This window comes from Octopus bimaculoides, chromosome 27, assembly GCF_046866305.1.
Source record: "Octopus bimaculoides isolate indiv1 chromosome 27, ASM4686630v1, whole genome shotgun sequence".
NCBI lineage: Eukaryota > Metazoa > Mollusca > Cephalopoda > Octopoda > Octopodidae > Octopus > Octopus bimaculoides.
Window position 1 is genome coordinate 21,110,147 of NC_142954.1, and position 15,611 is coordinate 21,125,757.

At 38.9% G+C, this 15,611-nt stretch overlaps 1 protein-coding gene across 10 annotated transcripts in view; it reads left to right on the top strand.

The window, feature by feature from the left end:
• LOC106867625 (contactin-3) overlaps nucleotides 1-15,611 on the top strand; it is a 629,470-nt gene that overhangs the window by 569,152 nt on the left and 44,707 nt on the right. For all 10 annotated transcript variants that reach the window (XR_016238615.1, XR_016238614.1, XR_016238617.1 and 7 more), the window contains 3 exons: nucleotides 4,571-4,765; nucleotides 8,227-8,556; nucleotides 15,054-15,108. Coding sequence is in view for 4 of the 10 variants with exons in the window: in XM_089343329.1 (XP_089199455.1) it covers nucleotides 4,571-4,765; nucleotides 8,227-8,556; nucleotides 15,054-15,108 (580 nt within the window). In the remaining 6 variants the exon portion in view is untranslated. The remainder of the gene's footprint in view (nucleotides 1-4,570; nucleotides 4,766-8,226; nucleotides 8,557-15,053; nucleotides 15,109-15,611) is intronic.

Below are 15,611 nucleotides of genomic sequence, written 5' to 3' on the forward strand. Positions count from 1 at the left end.
AATGGAATTTCTTGAGGCAGATTTTCTATGTGATGGATATTTTTTCTATCTCTAACCCTCACCCATTTCCAGGAAATGAAATGTTTGCCAATGGCCAGACATGTTTTCACAGAAAACTGGAAACAAGAGCCACTGCCTGTGTGACGATGACTGTAATTATCCTGTGATATCAATTAATCTTATCTATGACTAAATTATGATAGATTATCCTTCCTATTTCATCATGTTATCAGTGGAGGAAAAGGTTACCCTGTTTTTCCCAATCTCTTGCTTTTACCTTTGCCTTCTCATGTTGATATGAAACTAGTTTATCAGTAGCCAAGGTCTTTCACGTCCCTATGGTGGACTCTGACTTTTAGAAAACATTCATACATATGGACTGCCATAATTACAAACATATGTAGAGTTATAAATGTAAACGTATGGCAGAGGTGTGGTTGTGTGGTTAACAAGATTGCTTCCCAACCATGTAGGTTTAAGTTCAATCCCACCATATGGAACCTTTTTTATTATAGTCTCTTATAGCTAAGAGGGTACAGAAAATCGTTAGTTAGGGACCTTAAGACAGATATGTATAGTAATACTTAACCAATATCTGCCATACCCTTGCAGCTCTGTGGATGCTGCAAACGTTGACTTTTCTTTCCTTCATGGTGTTCCTAGAAACATCTCAGGCACAGCAGAACTGGTTAAATTACTGTCTTTGTTATAATCTCATCAAACAACAGCGAAAATGGACAGCCAATTCTATGATCAACCTTATCAAAGGCCTTTGCAAAATTGAGATATATAACATCCATGTTTAAGCAATGAGAAAGAGTTGTTTCAACAGCCAGTCATAATACTGCATGGAGGCGCAATGGCCCAGTGGTTAGGGCAGTGGACTCGCAGCCGTAGGATCGCGGTTTCGATTCCCAGACCGGGCGTTGTGAGTGTTTATTGAGCAAAAACACCTATAGCACCACAAGGCTCCGACAGGGGATGGTGGCGAACCCTGCTGTACTCTTCCACCACAACTTTCTCTCACTCTTTCTTCTTGTTTCTGTTGTGCCTGTAATTCAAAGGGTCAGCCTTGTCGCACTGTGTCACGCTGAATATCCCCGAGAACTACATTAAGGGTACACGTGTCTGTGGAGTGCTCAGCCACTTGCACATTAATTTCACGAGCAGGCTGTTCCGTTGATCGGATCAACTGGAACCCTCGACGTCGTAAGCGACAGAGTGCCAACAATAATACTAACTATTATAACATGCATCTCAATCTATTTCTACCTCTCTACAGTCTCTGCTGCTTTCACTAACCTAATATTGTGTACAATACTAGCCATTGGCTCTATTGCTTATGGTCTCTAGCTTGGCTCTTGGTACAAGGCCAGACTGCGCAAGCAACTGTGTAGTATTGTAGTTGATTGAATTAACTTTTAGGATATTTTATCAACCCCCAGCGGAAATGTATTTAATAAACTCTGGAGCAAGTGGTACCATGACACATGCACACATACACACAGATGTATATATATATATATATGTGCATTAGTATGTGTATATATATATTTGTATATGGTTCTGTGTATATATATGCATTTTCATGTGTGTATATATATATATATATATATATATCTTTTTGTATGTGTATATAGAAATCAATATTTTTTCAGCAATATTCTATCAACCTGCAACCTTAGGTTCCAGAAGGTAACAAAAATTCTTTTTAAAAGGAATTGTTTATTGATCTTCCTCATGTTAAGAGCACTCCTACTCCAGAAGAAATACTTATTATGCAAGCTTTGGCTCAACTACAACTTTGATCTTCATGCTCTCCAACACCGTTGACTGTTCACCATTACATCAAGCTGTTCCTGACAAGAGGCACTCCGTCGCTTACGACGTCGAGGGTTCCAGTTGATCCAATCAACAGAACAGCCTGCTCGTGAAATTAACGTGCAAGTGGCTGAGCACTCCACAGACACGTGTACCCTTAACGCAGTTCTCAGGGGATATTCAGGGTGACACAGTGTGTGACAAGGCTGACCCTTTGAATTACAGGCACAACAGAAACAGGAAGTAAGAGTGAGAGAAAGTTGTGGTGAAAGAGTACAACAGGGTTCACCACCATCCTCTGCCGGAGCCTCGTGGAGCTTTTAGGTGTTTTCGCTCAATAACCACTCACAATGCCAGGTCTGGGAATCGAAACCGCAATCCTATGACCAGGAGTCCGCTGCCCTAACCACTGGGCCATTGGTCCTCCACCCTGACAAGAGGAGACATTAAAAAAAAAAAAAACTTTGCGAAATTTAACTCGGACACTTTGTAGAAGATATTTTCCCAAGTATAAGATGCCACACACAGGAACCAAACCTAAAACTACATGGTTGTAAAACAAACTGCTGGACCACACTGCCAAACCAGCAGGTCTATTTACATATCTGATTGTATGTCTAAGGAGGTAACTTCTTATTTCAAATGGGTGGGGTGTTTATGTATCTCAATTAGACATGTATTTTTAACATAGAATAATAATAATAATAATAATAAGTGCAATAGATCAATAATGTTTATGTTTATTGGGGAGGGTTGTTTTTATGTAACTGTTTCGATGTAACTAATTTGTTTGCATTTCAATTGCTTCTTCTCCTTGTTAACAACAGCAACGACAAGAATAATAATGGTGATGGTGTTGGCGCCGATGGGAGAGGGTGGGGCGAGACTCTTCCAGGTTTTATCTTCATACTAATTGTTGGAAATCAATTGATCAGAGAAGCAGAAATATCAAGTTTGGAAATAACAACAACAACCATAATAACGACAACAACAACAACAACAACGACGACGGAGGAGATGCGGAATACCAAGTTTGGAAATAATAATAATAATAATAATAATAATAATAATAATAATAATAGTAATAGTAATAATAATGTGTTGAAATCAATAAACTGATTAGAATCAGTTCTTTTCAGAAAGTGAAATCTTTGTACTGCAAACAAACAATTTGTGTGTGTGTATGTATGTGTGTGTGTGTTTGTGTGTGTGTGTGTGTGTGCGTGTGTGTGTGCGTGTGTGTGTGTGTGTTTGTGTGTGTGTGTGTGTGTGTGTTTGTGTGTGTTTGTGTGTGTGTTTGTGTGTGTGTTATTCTGCCTTCAGCCTATTTGTTGTTCCTTAAATATTGTTCAGAACACATCAAAAAGAAAAATGTTTGGGAAGAACCAGAACAAAAACACAAAAAAAACCCCCCAAATATTTCCTTAGATTTCGAAGATTATAATTTGGATTGGCATTTCCAGAGAATTTATCTCAACAAAACTTTGATTATAATATCGCTTTTATTTTATTTTATTTCTTATTAGTTTGTTGTTATATTTTCTTCTTTTTCTTTTTATTAAATCTTCAGTCACCCTTACACAATCAGGGAGATCAATATCAGACTATTGATTAAGAACTTTCGTATTGTGTCTTTTTATTATTGATATCTAGAAGGTCCAAGCATAGATAGGCATAGGCATGGTCGTGTGGTTAAGATGTCTGGTTCCTAACCACATGGTTCCAGGTTCAGTCCCATTGCATGGCATCTTGGACAAGTATTTTCTACCGTATCCCCAGCCCCAGGCCAAACAAATCTGTGTGACAGGACTTGGTAGATAGAAACTGAACGAAGCTGGCAGAAACGTTAGCACGCCGGACGAAATGCTTAGCGGTATTTCGTCTACCGTTACATTCTGAGTTCAAATTCCGCCAAGGTCAACTTTGCCTTTCATCCTTTCGGGGTCGATTAAATAAGTACCAGTTATGCATTAAGGTCAATATAATCGACTTAATCTGTTTGTCTGTCCTTGTTTGTACCGTCTGTGTGAAGCCCCTTGTGGGTAGTAAAGAAATTAGAAACTGAACGAAGCCCATCAATTCTTAAATCCTCCTCACTTATTCTTTCATCATCTCTAACCCCAGCCTTCACTGTCCTGTACAATGTTCTCATCTTTTTTTCTGTCCACTCTGACATCTCACGGATGCCTTCTGAGCTGGTAGGAGTGGACTCACATCAAAGAGTAATGACATACTAGACTGCTGCCTGGTTAACATCGTCCATAGACGAAGAGATACCACAATGAATGTTGTGTATCAATGTCCGAATTCTGCTTTAGAACAGGGAATCTCACAATAGAGACTCTGGTGTGAGGGCAGTTGCTATGGCATTGATGTAGATCCGGCCACCCCCGTTAACAGGGACAAAATCCGGATTTAAAATGATGAATGAGGATGATGATGACATGCTGTAAAGTGGTTGGTGTTAGGAAGGGCATCTGACAGTAGAAACCAAGCCAAACAAGACATGGGAGTATGCTATAAACATTGGACCCTTCAAATCCTGTCAAACTGTCCAACCCATGCCGGCAAGGAAATGGGCGTTGAATGATTATGATGATGGTGACAGTGGTGGTGGTGCTGGTAGTGGTGGTGATGGTAGAGGTGATGGTGATGATGACAACGATAATGAAGCTGGTGATGATGATGACGGTAATGATGACAACAATGATAATATGTTTATAGTTTTTGTTTCTTTTTTGTTTTTCAGATTCCGTAAGGTCCCTATCATCTCCTAACACAACCACAACCACAACATCAGCATCAGGATCTGGAAATTTTATGACATCCAATTTATCAGCTGTTATTTCTAGCCTGTCCCCACACTCAGTCTACAATGTATCAATCGCTGCTTCGACCGGCACCAGCGGACTCGGGACTCCTACGATCCTCAGCATAAACACAGGTAAGGAAGAACATTTCTTAGAAACATTCATTAGGAACGAAACAAGTACGGAAAATGGACAACAGGGGAACGGGAAAAGGTTTAGAAAATGTTGTATTAGTTTAATGATTTTATATATATATATATATATATATATATATATATATTGAAGATGAAGAAAAATGAAAATGCCACTTTTTAAAAACATTTTTGGGGTGTTTTAATTAATTTACGTGTTTCGATTTTTTTGAAAAACCTTATCAAAAATGAATATAAAATATGTGAGAAGAGAAAAGGGCTATTAATAAAATAAAATTGAAATTAAAATTAAAAATGACATTCATAGTTTACTGTTATTTCTTGCATGCACACGTGGTCCTTTCATTCAGTTCTGAAAACATGGTAATTCCAACTTGTTGTGCTAGCACAACAGTTTGGAATTACCATGTTTTCATTCTTAATTTTAATTTCAATTTTATTTTATTAATAGCCTTTTCTCTTCTCACATATTTTATATTCATTTTTGATAAGGTTTTTCCAAAAAATTGAAACATATAAATCAATTAAAACACCCAAAAAATGTTTAAAAAAAGTAGCATTTTCATTTTTATTCATCTTCAATATCTACTTACTCGTGTGGTACTTTTACAAATCTTTTCAAATATATAATATATATATATATATATATATATATATATATATATATATATATATTGTAGACAGAAACTGAAAGAAGCCTGTCATATGTATGTATGTGTGTAGTGGAGGTGTATATGTGTCTATATTTGTCCCACCCCATCATTGCTTGACAACCAATGTTGGTGTGTTTACATCCCCATAATTTAGCAGTTCGGCAAGAGAGTCTGACAGTATAAGTGCTAGGCTTACAAAGAATACAACAGATCACCCGGTCCAGGAATCAAAACCACAGTCTTATGATTGTGAATCCAACACCCCAACCACTTAGCCATGTGTCTTCACTAAGCAGACCTATAGAACCACTTTGGTTCTATAGGTCTACTCAATCAGGGTTGACTCGGGGCTAATTTAACAACACCACCACCAGCAACAACAACAACAACAACAACAAGCATTGTAGAAGTATTTGATGTGATAATTGGCACCACCAGTTTGTTAAGTACTTTGGGGATTGGCCAACGGTGCAAAGAATGAATATTAGTGAGCTGTTTTCTTTCTTCCAGTATTTGTCTGAAAGAAAGAATGCAAATAGGTTGCACCACTAATGGTCGATGGGTGAGTAATTGTTTGGAACAATCACTTCGACAAAGGCCAGAGCAATCAGTCTACGTTAAACAGAAGACAATCACTATTAATTACTAAATGGTAAGGATTGTGATAATTAGCATGATGCTGATGATGATGATGTCATTATCATAACAACAACAATTTTGTATGAGTGGGTGTTGAAAAGTTCCTGGCTTTGGATAAAAGAAAATACAGGAAGATCAGTTAATTATCATTTTATTCAACTTATTCTCCTTGCAAATTCATACATTTATTGCGGCAGCCCTTCAGTTTTTCTAAGCCCTGTAAAAGAACTCAGAAGGTTAGGCCTCCAACCAGGCCTTTCGCAACTCCCTTAAAACAAGAACTTTTTGCACCCTTCATGTATGTGTCTATATATATATATATATATATACTCACACACACACACACACATGCATAAAGGGGGTTGGTAAAATGTTCCTAGCTTTGGGTAAAAGAAAATACGAGGGGATCAGTTAATTATGATTTTATTCAACATATTCCCCACCCTGATTCACAAACTTATTACAGTGGTCCTTCAGTTTTTTCTAAACCCTTCATGTATATATATATATATATATATATATATATACATGAAGGTGCAATGGCCAAGTGGTTGGGGCAGCAGACTCGCAGTCATAGGATCGCAGTTTCAATTTCCAGACCAGGCGTTGTGAGTGTATATCGAGTGAAAACACCTAAATTTCCACGAGGCTCCGGTGGTGAACCCTGCTGTACTCTTTCACCACAACTTTCTCTCACTCTTTCTTCCTGTTTCTGTTGTGCCTGTATTTCAAATGGGCCAACCTTGTCACACTCTGTGTCATGCTGAATATCCCCGAGAACTACGTTAAGGGTACACGTGTCTGTGGAGTGCTCAGCCAGTTGCACGTTATTTTCACGAGCAGGCTGTTCCATTGAACAGATCAACTGGAACCCTCGTCGTCATAACTCATGGAGTGCCACAATATATATATATATATATATATATATATATGATAAGCCTCCACACACTTAGTGTCTACCAAATTCACTCACAAAGCATTGGTCAGCCTGGGGCAATAGTGGGAGACACATCATCAAACTAAACCCAAAACCCCTGAGGTCATTCCCATTCTAGAAATTTCCATCAAATTACACATTACCATCTCTTCAAGAATGATGTATTTGGATAATGATTCATTCTTATATTCTTTGTATATGGGAAGAAAGATGGCATGGCCCCACTTGAACTGTATTGGATCATAGATCAGTCTGACCTTGGGCTATAAAATACCTACTGCTACAAGCTAGTGAGTGTCTTTAAGTGGTCACTTGATCTCTGCTTGAAATGTAGTTGATGAAAACTTTGTATATGTGTGTGTGTATGTGTGCTATGGTATGAGTGCATGGCTTTGGTTAGGGCGTCAGGCTCACTATGATGAGGTTGTGAATTCAATTCTCAGAGCAGGGTGTCTGTTGTGTTCTTGAGCAAGACACTTTATTTCACGTCACTCCAGTTCACTCAGCTGTAGAAATGAGTTGCAACATCACTGGTGCCAAGCTGTATCAGCCTTTGCCTTTCCCTAGGATAACATCAGTGGAGTGAGGAGGCTGGTACGCATGGGCGACTGCTGGTCTTGCTCTGATTTTGTGCCTCAGAGGGGAACTTTCTAGGTGCAATGACCATGACCATTCATGGTCAAAGGGGGCCTTTACCCTTTATGTGCACTATATATGTGTGTTTGTGTGTGTGTGTATATGTATGGATATCTCACACACACATACACACATATATGTATGTTTATGTATGTATCTTCTGCTTGTTTCAGTCATTTGACTGTGGCCATGCTGGGGCACTCCCTTGAAGGGTTTTTGTTGGCTAATTTTTTTTAAGCCTGGTACTTATTCCATCGGTCTGTTTTGGCAGGTTTTTTTTACAGCTGGTTGCCCTTCCTAACCCCAGCTACCTTAAAGAGTGGACTGGGTGCTTTTTATGTGGCACCAGCACTGGCAAGGGCCTGTTTTAACATGTTTCTGTTTTTTTTAAGGCTGGATGCTGTTTCCAGCCATCAACCGCTTTACAGAGTGGACAGGATGCACCAGCACTGGCATGGCCACGAAGTAACTTTGCGAGACAAAAAATCTTTCGAGATGGGAGTGAGGCATTGGAGGTGGTGGCCCCATGCCCGGTGAGGACAATGATAATGATGCTAATTCTAATTATCTATTTTCAGGATCAGCTCTGAGTAATGAAAGTCACCACAGTTTGTCAAGCAGTATTAGCAGCAGGAGTAGCAGTAGCAGCACTAAATCTTCCGTAACCGTTAGTATCACGTCAAAGAGTACTCTAAGTCACACAACGGAAGGAAACAAAGTAACCATGAAGAGCAGTAGCAGTCCGAGCGACACCCAGTCGCACACCAATGCCAACACCTCTCTCCAAGACTTACCAGTTATCGTAGCAGGAAGTCTCACTGCTGGACTCGTTCTCATCTTCTTACTTGGTGTTCTCATCTATCATTGTTTGAAGAATAAAAAACGAAGACAAAAGGAACAGAATTACAGTAAGGCTTCTGATCTTTATCTTCTTCCTTTTGCTTTATCTTTTACTCTTTCTCTCATTAGATTGCAATGACTGTGCTAGGAGGGTTTCACTGCCTTCAAGAATTTCAGCCAAACTTATCAATCCAGTACTTATTATTATTATTATTATTATTATTATTATTATTATTGAGGCAAGTGAAATTGAAATCGAACCAAATTCGACGACTGGCACCCATGCCAACCTCTCCTTCATTCGACACTAAACTCGGCTTGCGAAGACCTGTTGGGGCAAAGTGAAATCGAAATCGTGATGGCACGAGCACCGACCAAGCATTATCATTGCCAGAGCAGCTGTCTGGCTTCCGTGTCAGTGGCACGTAAATAGCACCATTTGAGCGTGATCATTACCAGCGTCACCTTACTGGCACTTGTGCCGGTGGCAGTTGAAAAAACATTCAAGTGAGGTCGTTGCCAGTGCCGCTGGACTGGCTCCTGTGCAGGTGGCACATAAAAAAACCATTTTGAGCGTGGCCATTGCCAGTACCGCCTGACTAGCCTTCATGCCAGTGGCACGTAAAAACACCCTCTACACCCTCAGAGTGGTTGGTGTTAGGAAGGGCATCCAGCTGTAGAAACTCTGCCAGATCAGATTGGAGCCTGGTGCAGCCATCTGGTTCGCCAGTCCTCAGTCAAATCATTCAACCCATGCTAGCATGGAAAGTGGATGTTAAACGATGATGATGATGATGGGGGGGGGGAGTGTTTGGAGATTGGGTTGTGGTGGTGATGGTGGTAGGGATGTTGGATAAATGCCTTCTGGGAGTTGAGAATGTTAGGGGAATTCCATTGTTATAAGAGGCGACAAGTAGAGCTGAAATTCGGAAGGTGATCTGGCTGTAAAAGACATTGACTCAAATAGTTTTTCCCAACAAATGCTCGCATGGAAAAAGTGGGACGCAACAACAACAATAACCACAGTGGCTCCAACATTAGCAAGAACAACTGACATAGGCATCATACTAAGCTTTTAATCTTAGAAATAAGCAGCTGTGTTTGTTTATAATCCTGTTGCTTGTTCAGACACACACACACACGTACACACACACATACATACATGCATATATAAACACATACACACACATACATACATATATGCAATCATACATACGTACACATATATATAAACGCATGCACACATACATTCACACAGACATATATACACACACATGCACACACACACACACTCTCTCTCTCCCCCTCTTTCTCTTTCACACGTCACATGTATCAAACAACCACACACCACACAAAAATATACACTGACACACACACACCCCCTTCTAAGCAATGTTCCACATTTTAACATCCTATTTTCCATGCTTGCATGGGGTCAGACAAAAATTGCTGAGAGAGAGAGATTATCTATGGTTGGATGCTCTCTCTGTCACCAACCTCTACCTGTTTCCAAGTACAGGAATATTTCCCTATGGCCAGACCTGTTTCCATCGAAGATTAGAAATGAAGAACACGGCTGTATAACAGTGACACTCGTTTACGACTATCACATGACATCAAGAAAAGGATACTCTCTCTTTCTCTCTCTCTCAAGCACACACATTCACTTATATCATCATCAGCATTTAACGCCCGTTATCCATGCTGGTATGGGTTGGATGGCTTGACAGAAACTGGCAAGGCTAGGGGCTGCACAAGGTTCCATAGTCTGTTTTGGCTTGGTTTCTATGGCTGGATGCCCTTCCTGGATGTCAACCATTCCACAGAGTGGACTTGGTGCTCTGAACATGATGGCATCCCCAGCGCTTTCTATGTGGCACCACCACCAGTGTCTTTTACATGAGACCAGCAGCAGTCGTTTTTATGTGACACCAGCACCCACACCAATACTTTTTATGTAGCACCTTGCTTTTAGGATCTCAATTCTGTTGTGGTGGGCAGGTCTTCTTGAGTACAACAATTCATCAGATATCTCGGTCCTCTGTCGTCTTCATGGGGTTCAACATTTTGAGATTGCCTTCAACATTTCATCCCCTGTCTTTCTGGGTCTCTCTCTTCCACACACATACAACCATACAACAGGCTTCTCTCAGTTTCTATCCACCAAATCCACTCACAAGGCTTTGGTCATCCCAGGGCCATAGTAAAAGACACTGGCTCAAGGTGCAATGCAGGGGGACTGAACCTAGAACCATGTGGTTTGGAAGCAACCTTCTTAACCACATAGCCACATATATGTATGGATATGTCTATGTGTAAGTGTGTCTTTGTTCATCTGTGTGTGTTTTTGTTCCCCACCACATCTACTTAACCATTGTTGCTTTGTTTACATCCTCATAACTTAGCAGTTCAGCAAAAGAGATCAATAAGATAAGTACCAGATTTTTAAAATAAGCTCTGTAGTACATCTATCTGATGAAAGCACTCAAAGCTGGTGCCCCAGCATGGCCACAGTCCAATGAGAAAAACAAGTAATAAAATAACAGATGTGTGTGTGTGTGTCTATGCAGCATAGCTATGTTGTAAGAAGCTTGCTTCCCAATCACATTGTTCCAGGTTCAGTCCCACTGCGTGGCCACTTTGGCCAAGTGTCTTTTGCTATAGCCTCGGTCTCAACAAAGCTTTGTGAGTGGATTTGGTAGAAGGAAGCTGAAAGAAGTCATCACATATATGTATGTATATATATATATATATATATATGTATATATAGGTGCAAGAATGGCTGTGTGGTAAGTAGCTTACTTACCAACCACATGGTTATGGGTTCATTCCTACTGCGTGGCACCTTGGGCAAGTGTCTTCTACTATAGCCTCGGGCCGACCAAAGCCTTGTGAGTGGATTTGGTAGACGGAAACTGAAAGAAGCCCGTCATATATATGTATATATATATATATATATATATATATATATATATATATATGTGTGTCTGTGTTTGTCCCGCCAACATCTCTTGACAACCGATGCTGATGTGTTTATGTCCCCGTAACTTAGCGGTTCGGCCTAAGAGACCGATAGAATAAGTACTAGGCTTACAAAGAATAAGTCCTGGGGTCGATTTGCTTGACTAAAGGTGGTGCTCCAGCATGGCCACAGTCAAATGACTGAAACAAGTAAAAGAGTATATATAAATATTTATGCATACATACACTCACCTGAAGAACTGAGGTTATGCATTAGAATAGAACTGATAAGCTAGTTAACAACAGTGGACTGTTGGTTTGTGTGAGGTTAGAGATAAAATCAATTTGTAACCTTATTGGGTGGAGGTGGGGGTGATGGTGAAGGGCATTGAGAGGGGGGAGATGAGGGGTTGAGGAGGGTAGGAGTAAGAGATGAGGCGAGGAGAGGGAGGGAGGGAGTGAAATGCAAGATTGCTATGGCTGAAGAGGAATTATTTAAGTTGTTATATAATGTCATTATTGTCGATCAAAGACTTTCCAACCATGACAGTTACACCTTTACTTCTTCAGACAAGCTGTCTAATAGTGCTACCTTATTTAATCCTGAGCATTCATTTGACTGTGGCCATGCTGGAGCACCGCCTTTAGTCGAGCAAATCGACCTTAGAACTTATTCTTTGTAAGCCTAGTACTTATTCTTTCGGTCTCTTTCGCCGAACCGCTAAGTTACGGGGATGTAAACACACCACCATCAGTTGTCAAGCAATGTTGGGTGGGGGGGACAAACACATACACACATATATATATATATATATATATATATATATATATATACATATATACGATGGGCTTCTTTCAGTTACCGTCTACCAAATCCACTTACAAGGCTTTGGTCAGCCCGAGGCTATAGTAGAAGACACTTGCCCAAGGTCCCACGCAGTGGCACTGAACCCAGAACCATGTGGTTGGTAAGCAAGCTACTTACCACACAGCCACTCCTACGCCTATGTATATATATATATATATATATATATATATATATAGGAAATAATGTAACTTAACTGAAAACGAGCAAGGGTTAGCATCTGGAAGGGCATCCCTCCATAGACAACAACTTCAAGAAGTCTCATCCAGTCTATCCCAACATGGAAAAATAGTAGATAAAAAAAAAGATGATACATAGTGTATTTGTATTTAATGTCTATTCTAGCCTTCACCTAATTTCTGTTAGATAGACTTTGATAAGAGAAATAAACATAATAATAATAATAATAATAATTATTGTTATTATTATTATTATTATTTCTTTGATCTAGATTTACTCTTGTTATCAACAGTAATAATTAAATTATGACTGTGTGAATTTAAAGCATCCCATCTTCGTTAATACAGCTGGCGTCGTGTATCTTAATTATTAATTTCTGTATCTGTCATCTTTGCATCTCTGTTTACTTAAACCCAGTTTTTTTTTGTTTTTTCCTTTTTTTTTCTTTTTTGTTTTATTGCATTATTGCATCGGTTCAAATCACACCATGGTTGACTTTATGTTTCATCCTCGTGAGGTGATAAAATGAATTACCAACTTTTTTTTTTCTGTCTGACGAATTTCTAATTAGCAATTCCTTACATGTCTGTCTAACATGTAAAACTTTTTAATTCCTATTAGTAAATGAAACATGTGTAATGGAGTATAAATACTACCCAAAAACTTCCCCTTTCCTGTTTTGCTATATATATATATATATATACACACACATACATATATATACTCTTTTACTTGTTTCAGTCATTTGACTGTGGCCATGCTGGAACAAATCAATTTGTCAGTTTAACTGATAATAACCATTCTTCCATAATTTAAGGTCTTTTCATCATTATTTTCACTGTTTTAATATCCACTTTTCCAAGCTGTCTAATTAAGAGATTTGCTTTGTAACCATGTAATTTTGTGTTCAACCACAAGGCATGGCACCTTCGGTAAATGTCTTATATTGTAAGCCTGGTTTGATCTATACTTTGTTAGTGAATATTAAAGAGATCCCCTTTAACCTCCCTCTCTCTCTCTCTCTCTCATATATATATACATATATTTATAATATACGGAGTGGCTGTGTGGTAAGTAGCTTGCTTACCAACCACATGGTTCCCGGTTCAGTCCCACTGCATGGCACCTTGGGCAAGTGTCTTCTACTATAGCCTCAGGCCGACCAAAGCCTTGTGAGTGGATTTGGTAGATGGAAACTGAAAGAAGCCCGTCGTATATATGTATATGTATATATGTATGTGTGTTTGTGTGTCTGTGTTTGTCCCCCCACAACTGATGCTGGTGTGTTTACGTCCCCGTAACTTAGCGGTTCGGCAAAAAGAGACTGATAGAATAAGTACTAGGCTTACAAAGAATAAGTTCTGGGGTCGATTAGCTCGACTAAAGGCGGTGCTCCAGCATGGCCACAGTCAAATGACTGAAACAAGTAAAAGAGTATATGCATATATCCATACATACCTACATATATATGTATATATATATATACATGCATATATGGGTACTGGATATCAAGAAAACGTTAAACACAATGAGAAACGAAAACATAGAAAACGAACTTTTATTCGAACAACGAAAAAAACAAACAGAGAAATGAGATATGCAAAATAAAGAGTATACCCCTTTGTCAGTTGTCCCCGTTTCATCTACTCTGCCTTTCAAAGGCAAAGACAATACACGACTTCGTTGGAAAAGTCCTTCCCCGCAAAGCAAATTAAATAAAATTTGGGATTTTTTGTGGAGGGTGAAAGTGTTAACAAGAACAGGACAATTGAAAATGTCTTTAACGTTTCGAGCCTACGCTCTTCCACAGAAAGGAACACAGAAAGAGACAAGGAGAGAAACAAGCAGAGAAAAAAATGTGTGTAGTAGTTAGTGATCTATCATGGCGAATATACATACATGCATCTGTACGTAGATGGAGATAGATAGATAGATACATACATACATCTGTACATTGATGGACAGATAGATGGATTGACAGATAGAATAATAGATTGATAGTCAGACAGAGAGACTATCTGGTAGAATAATAGACATACAAGCAGACATTTCTTATTAGGAGGAAAGTAACATGTTAAAATTTAACAGAATAATGAAGATTTATTTGGAAGTTTTCTTAAGAGAAATTTGAAGAATGGAGCACTCATCATATTTAGCTTGGCCCTAAACCATCAAAACTGCTGCCTTTGTGCCAGTTTTAGAAAGAGTTACTATTATTTCAAAGTCAGACAAAATATTTCCAAAGTATTTCATTATCTTTTTATATATTCTGATTTTAAATTTACTTCGAGACCAAATTTTGGCCTTCGTTGAGAAACAAATACATGTCATGTACCAAGGGTGGCACAGAGGGTTCATGGTGGGCAGGTGGCCACATGGGGAAATCAACCACTGTTATTTATTTTTCGATCAACCAAACAACCAAAATATCTGTCTCTCGCTTTCTGGTTTTTGTATTTATGTCTGGTTCGCCAGTCCTCAGTCAAATCGTCCAACCCATGCCAGCATGGAAAGCAGACGTTAAACGATGATGATGATGTCTGTTTTTATATTCTTTAGTGATGTTCTATGCTTATGAAGACATTGGTAGTTTACATCCTGAAGATCCTGCAAGGTAAAGAATTTTTTTGTTTTGGTTATTCTTTATCATTTTCATTTGTTACAACATATTGTTTTCCTATACTGTATATATATATATATGTAAATACATGCATGCACGTACGCACACACATGAGGTGGGGTGTTGAAAAGTTCTTAGTTTTGGGTAAAAGAAAGTAAAGGAGGATCAGTTAATTATGATTTTATTCAACATTTTGCCCCTCTCAGATTCACACACCTATTGCAGTGGTCCTTCAGTTTTTCTAAGCCCTGTAAAAGAACTCAGAAGGTTGGGCCTCCAACCAAGCCTTTCATGATACCCTTAAAGCCAGACACTTTTCAGCTGCCCCTCATATATGTTTATTTACATATATGTATATAATTAGAAAGTCTTTGGTACAGGATTTAATATTTTTAAAAATGAATGGAAATGGATTTTTCCACTTTAATGATTAGATGTTTATAATTGTTTGTAAACATGATTTTTTAAAAACAATAATTAATGAACATCTAAATATT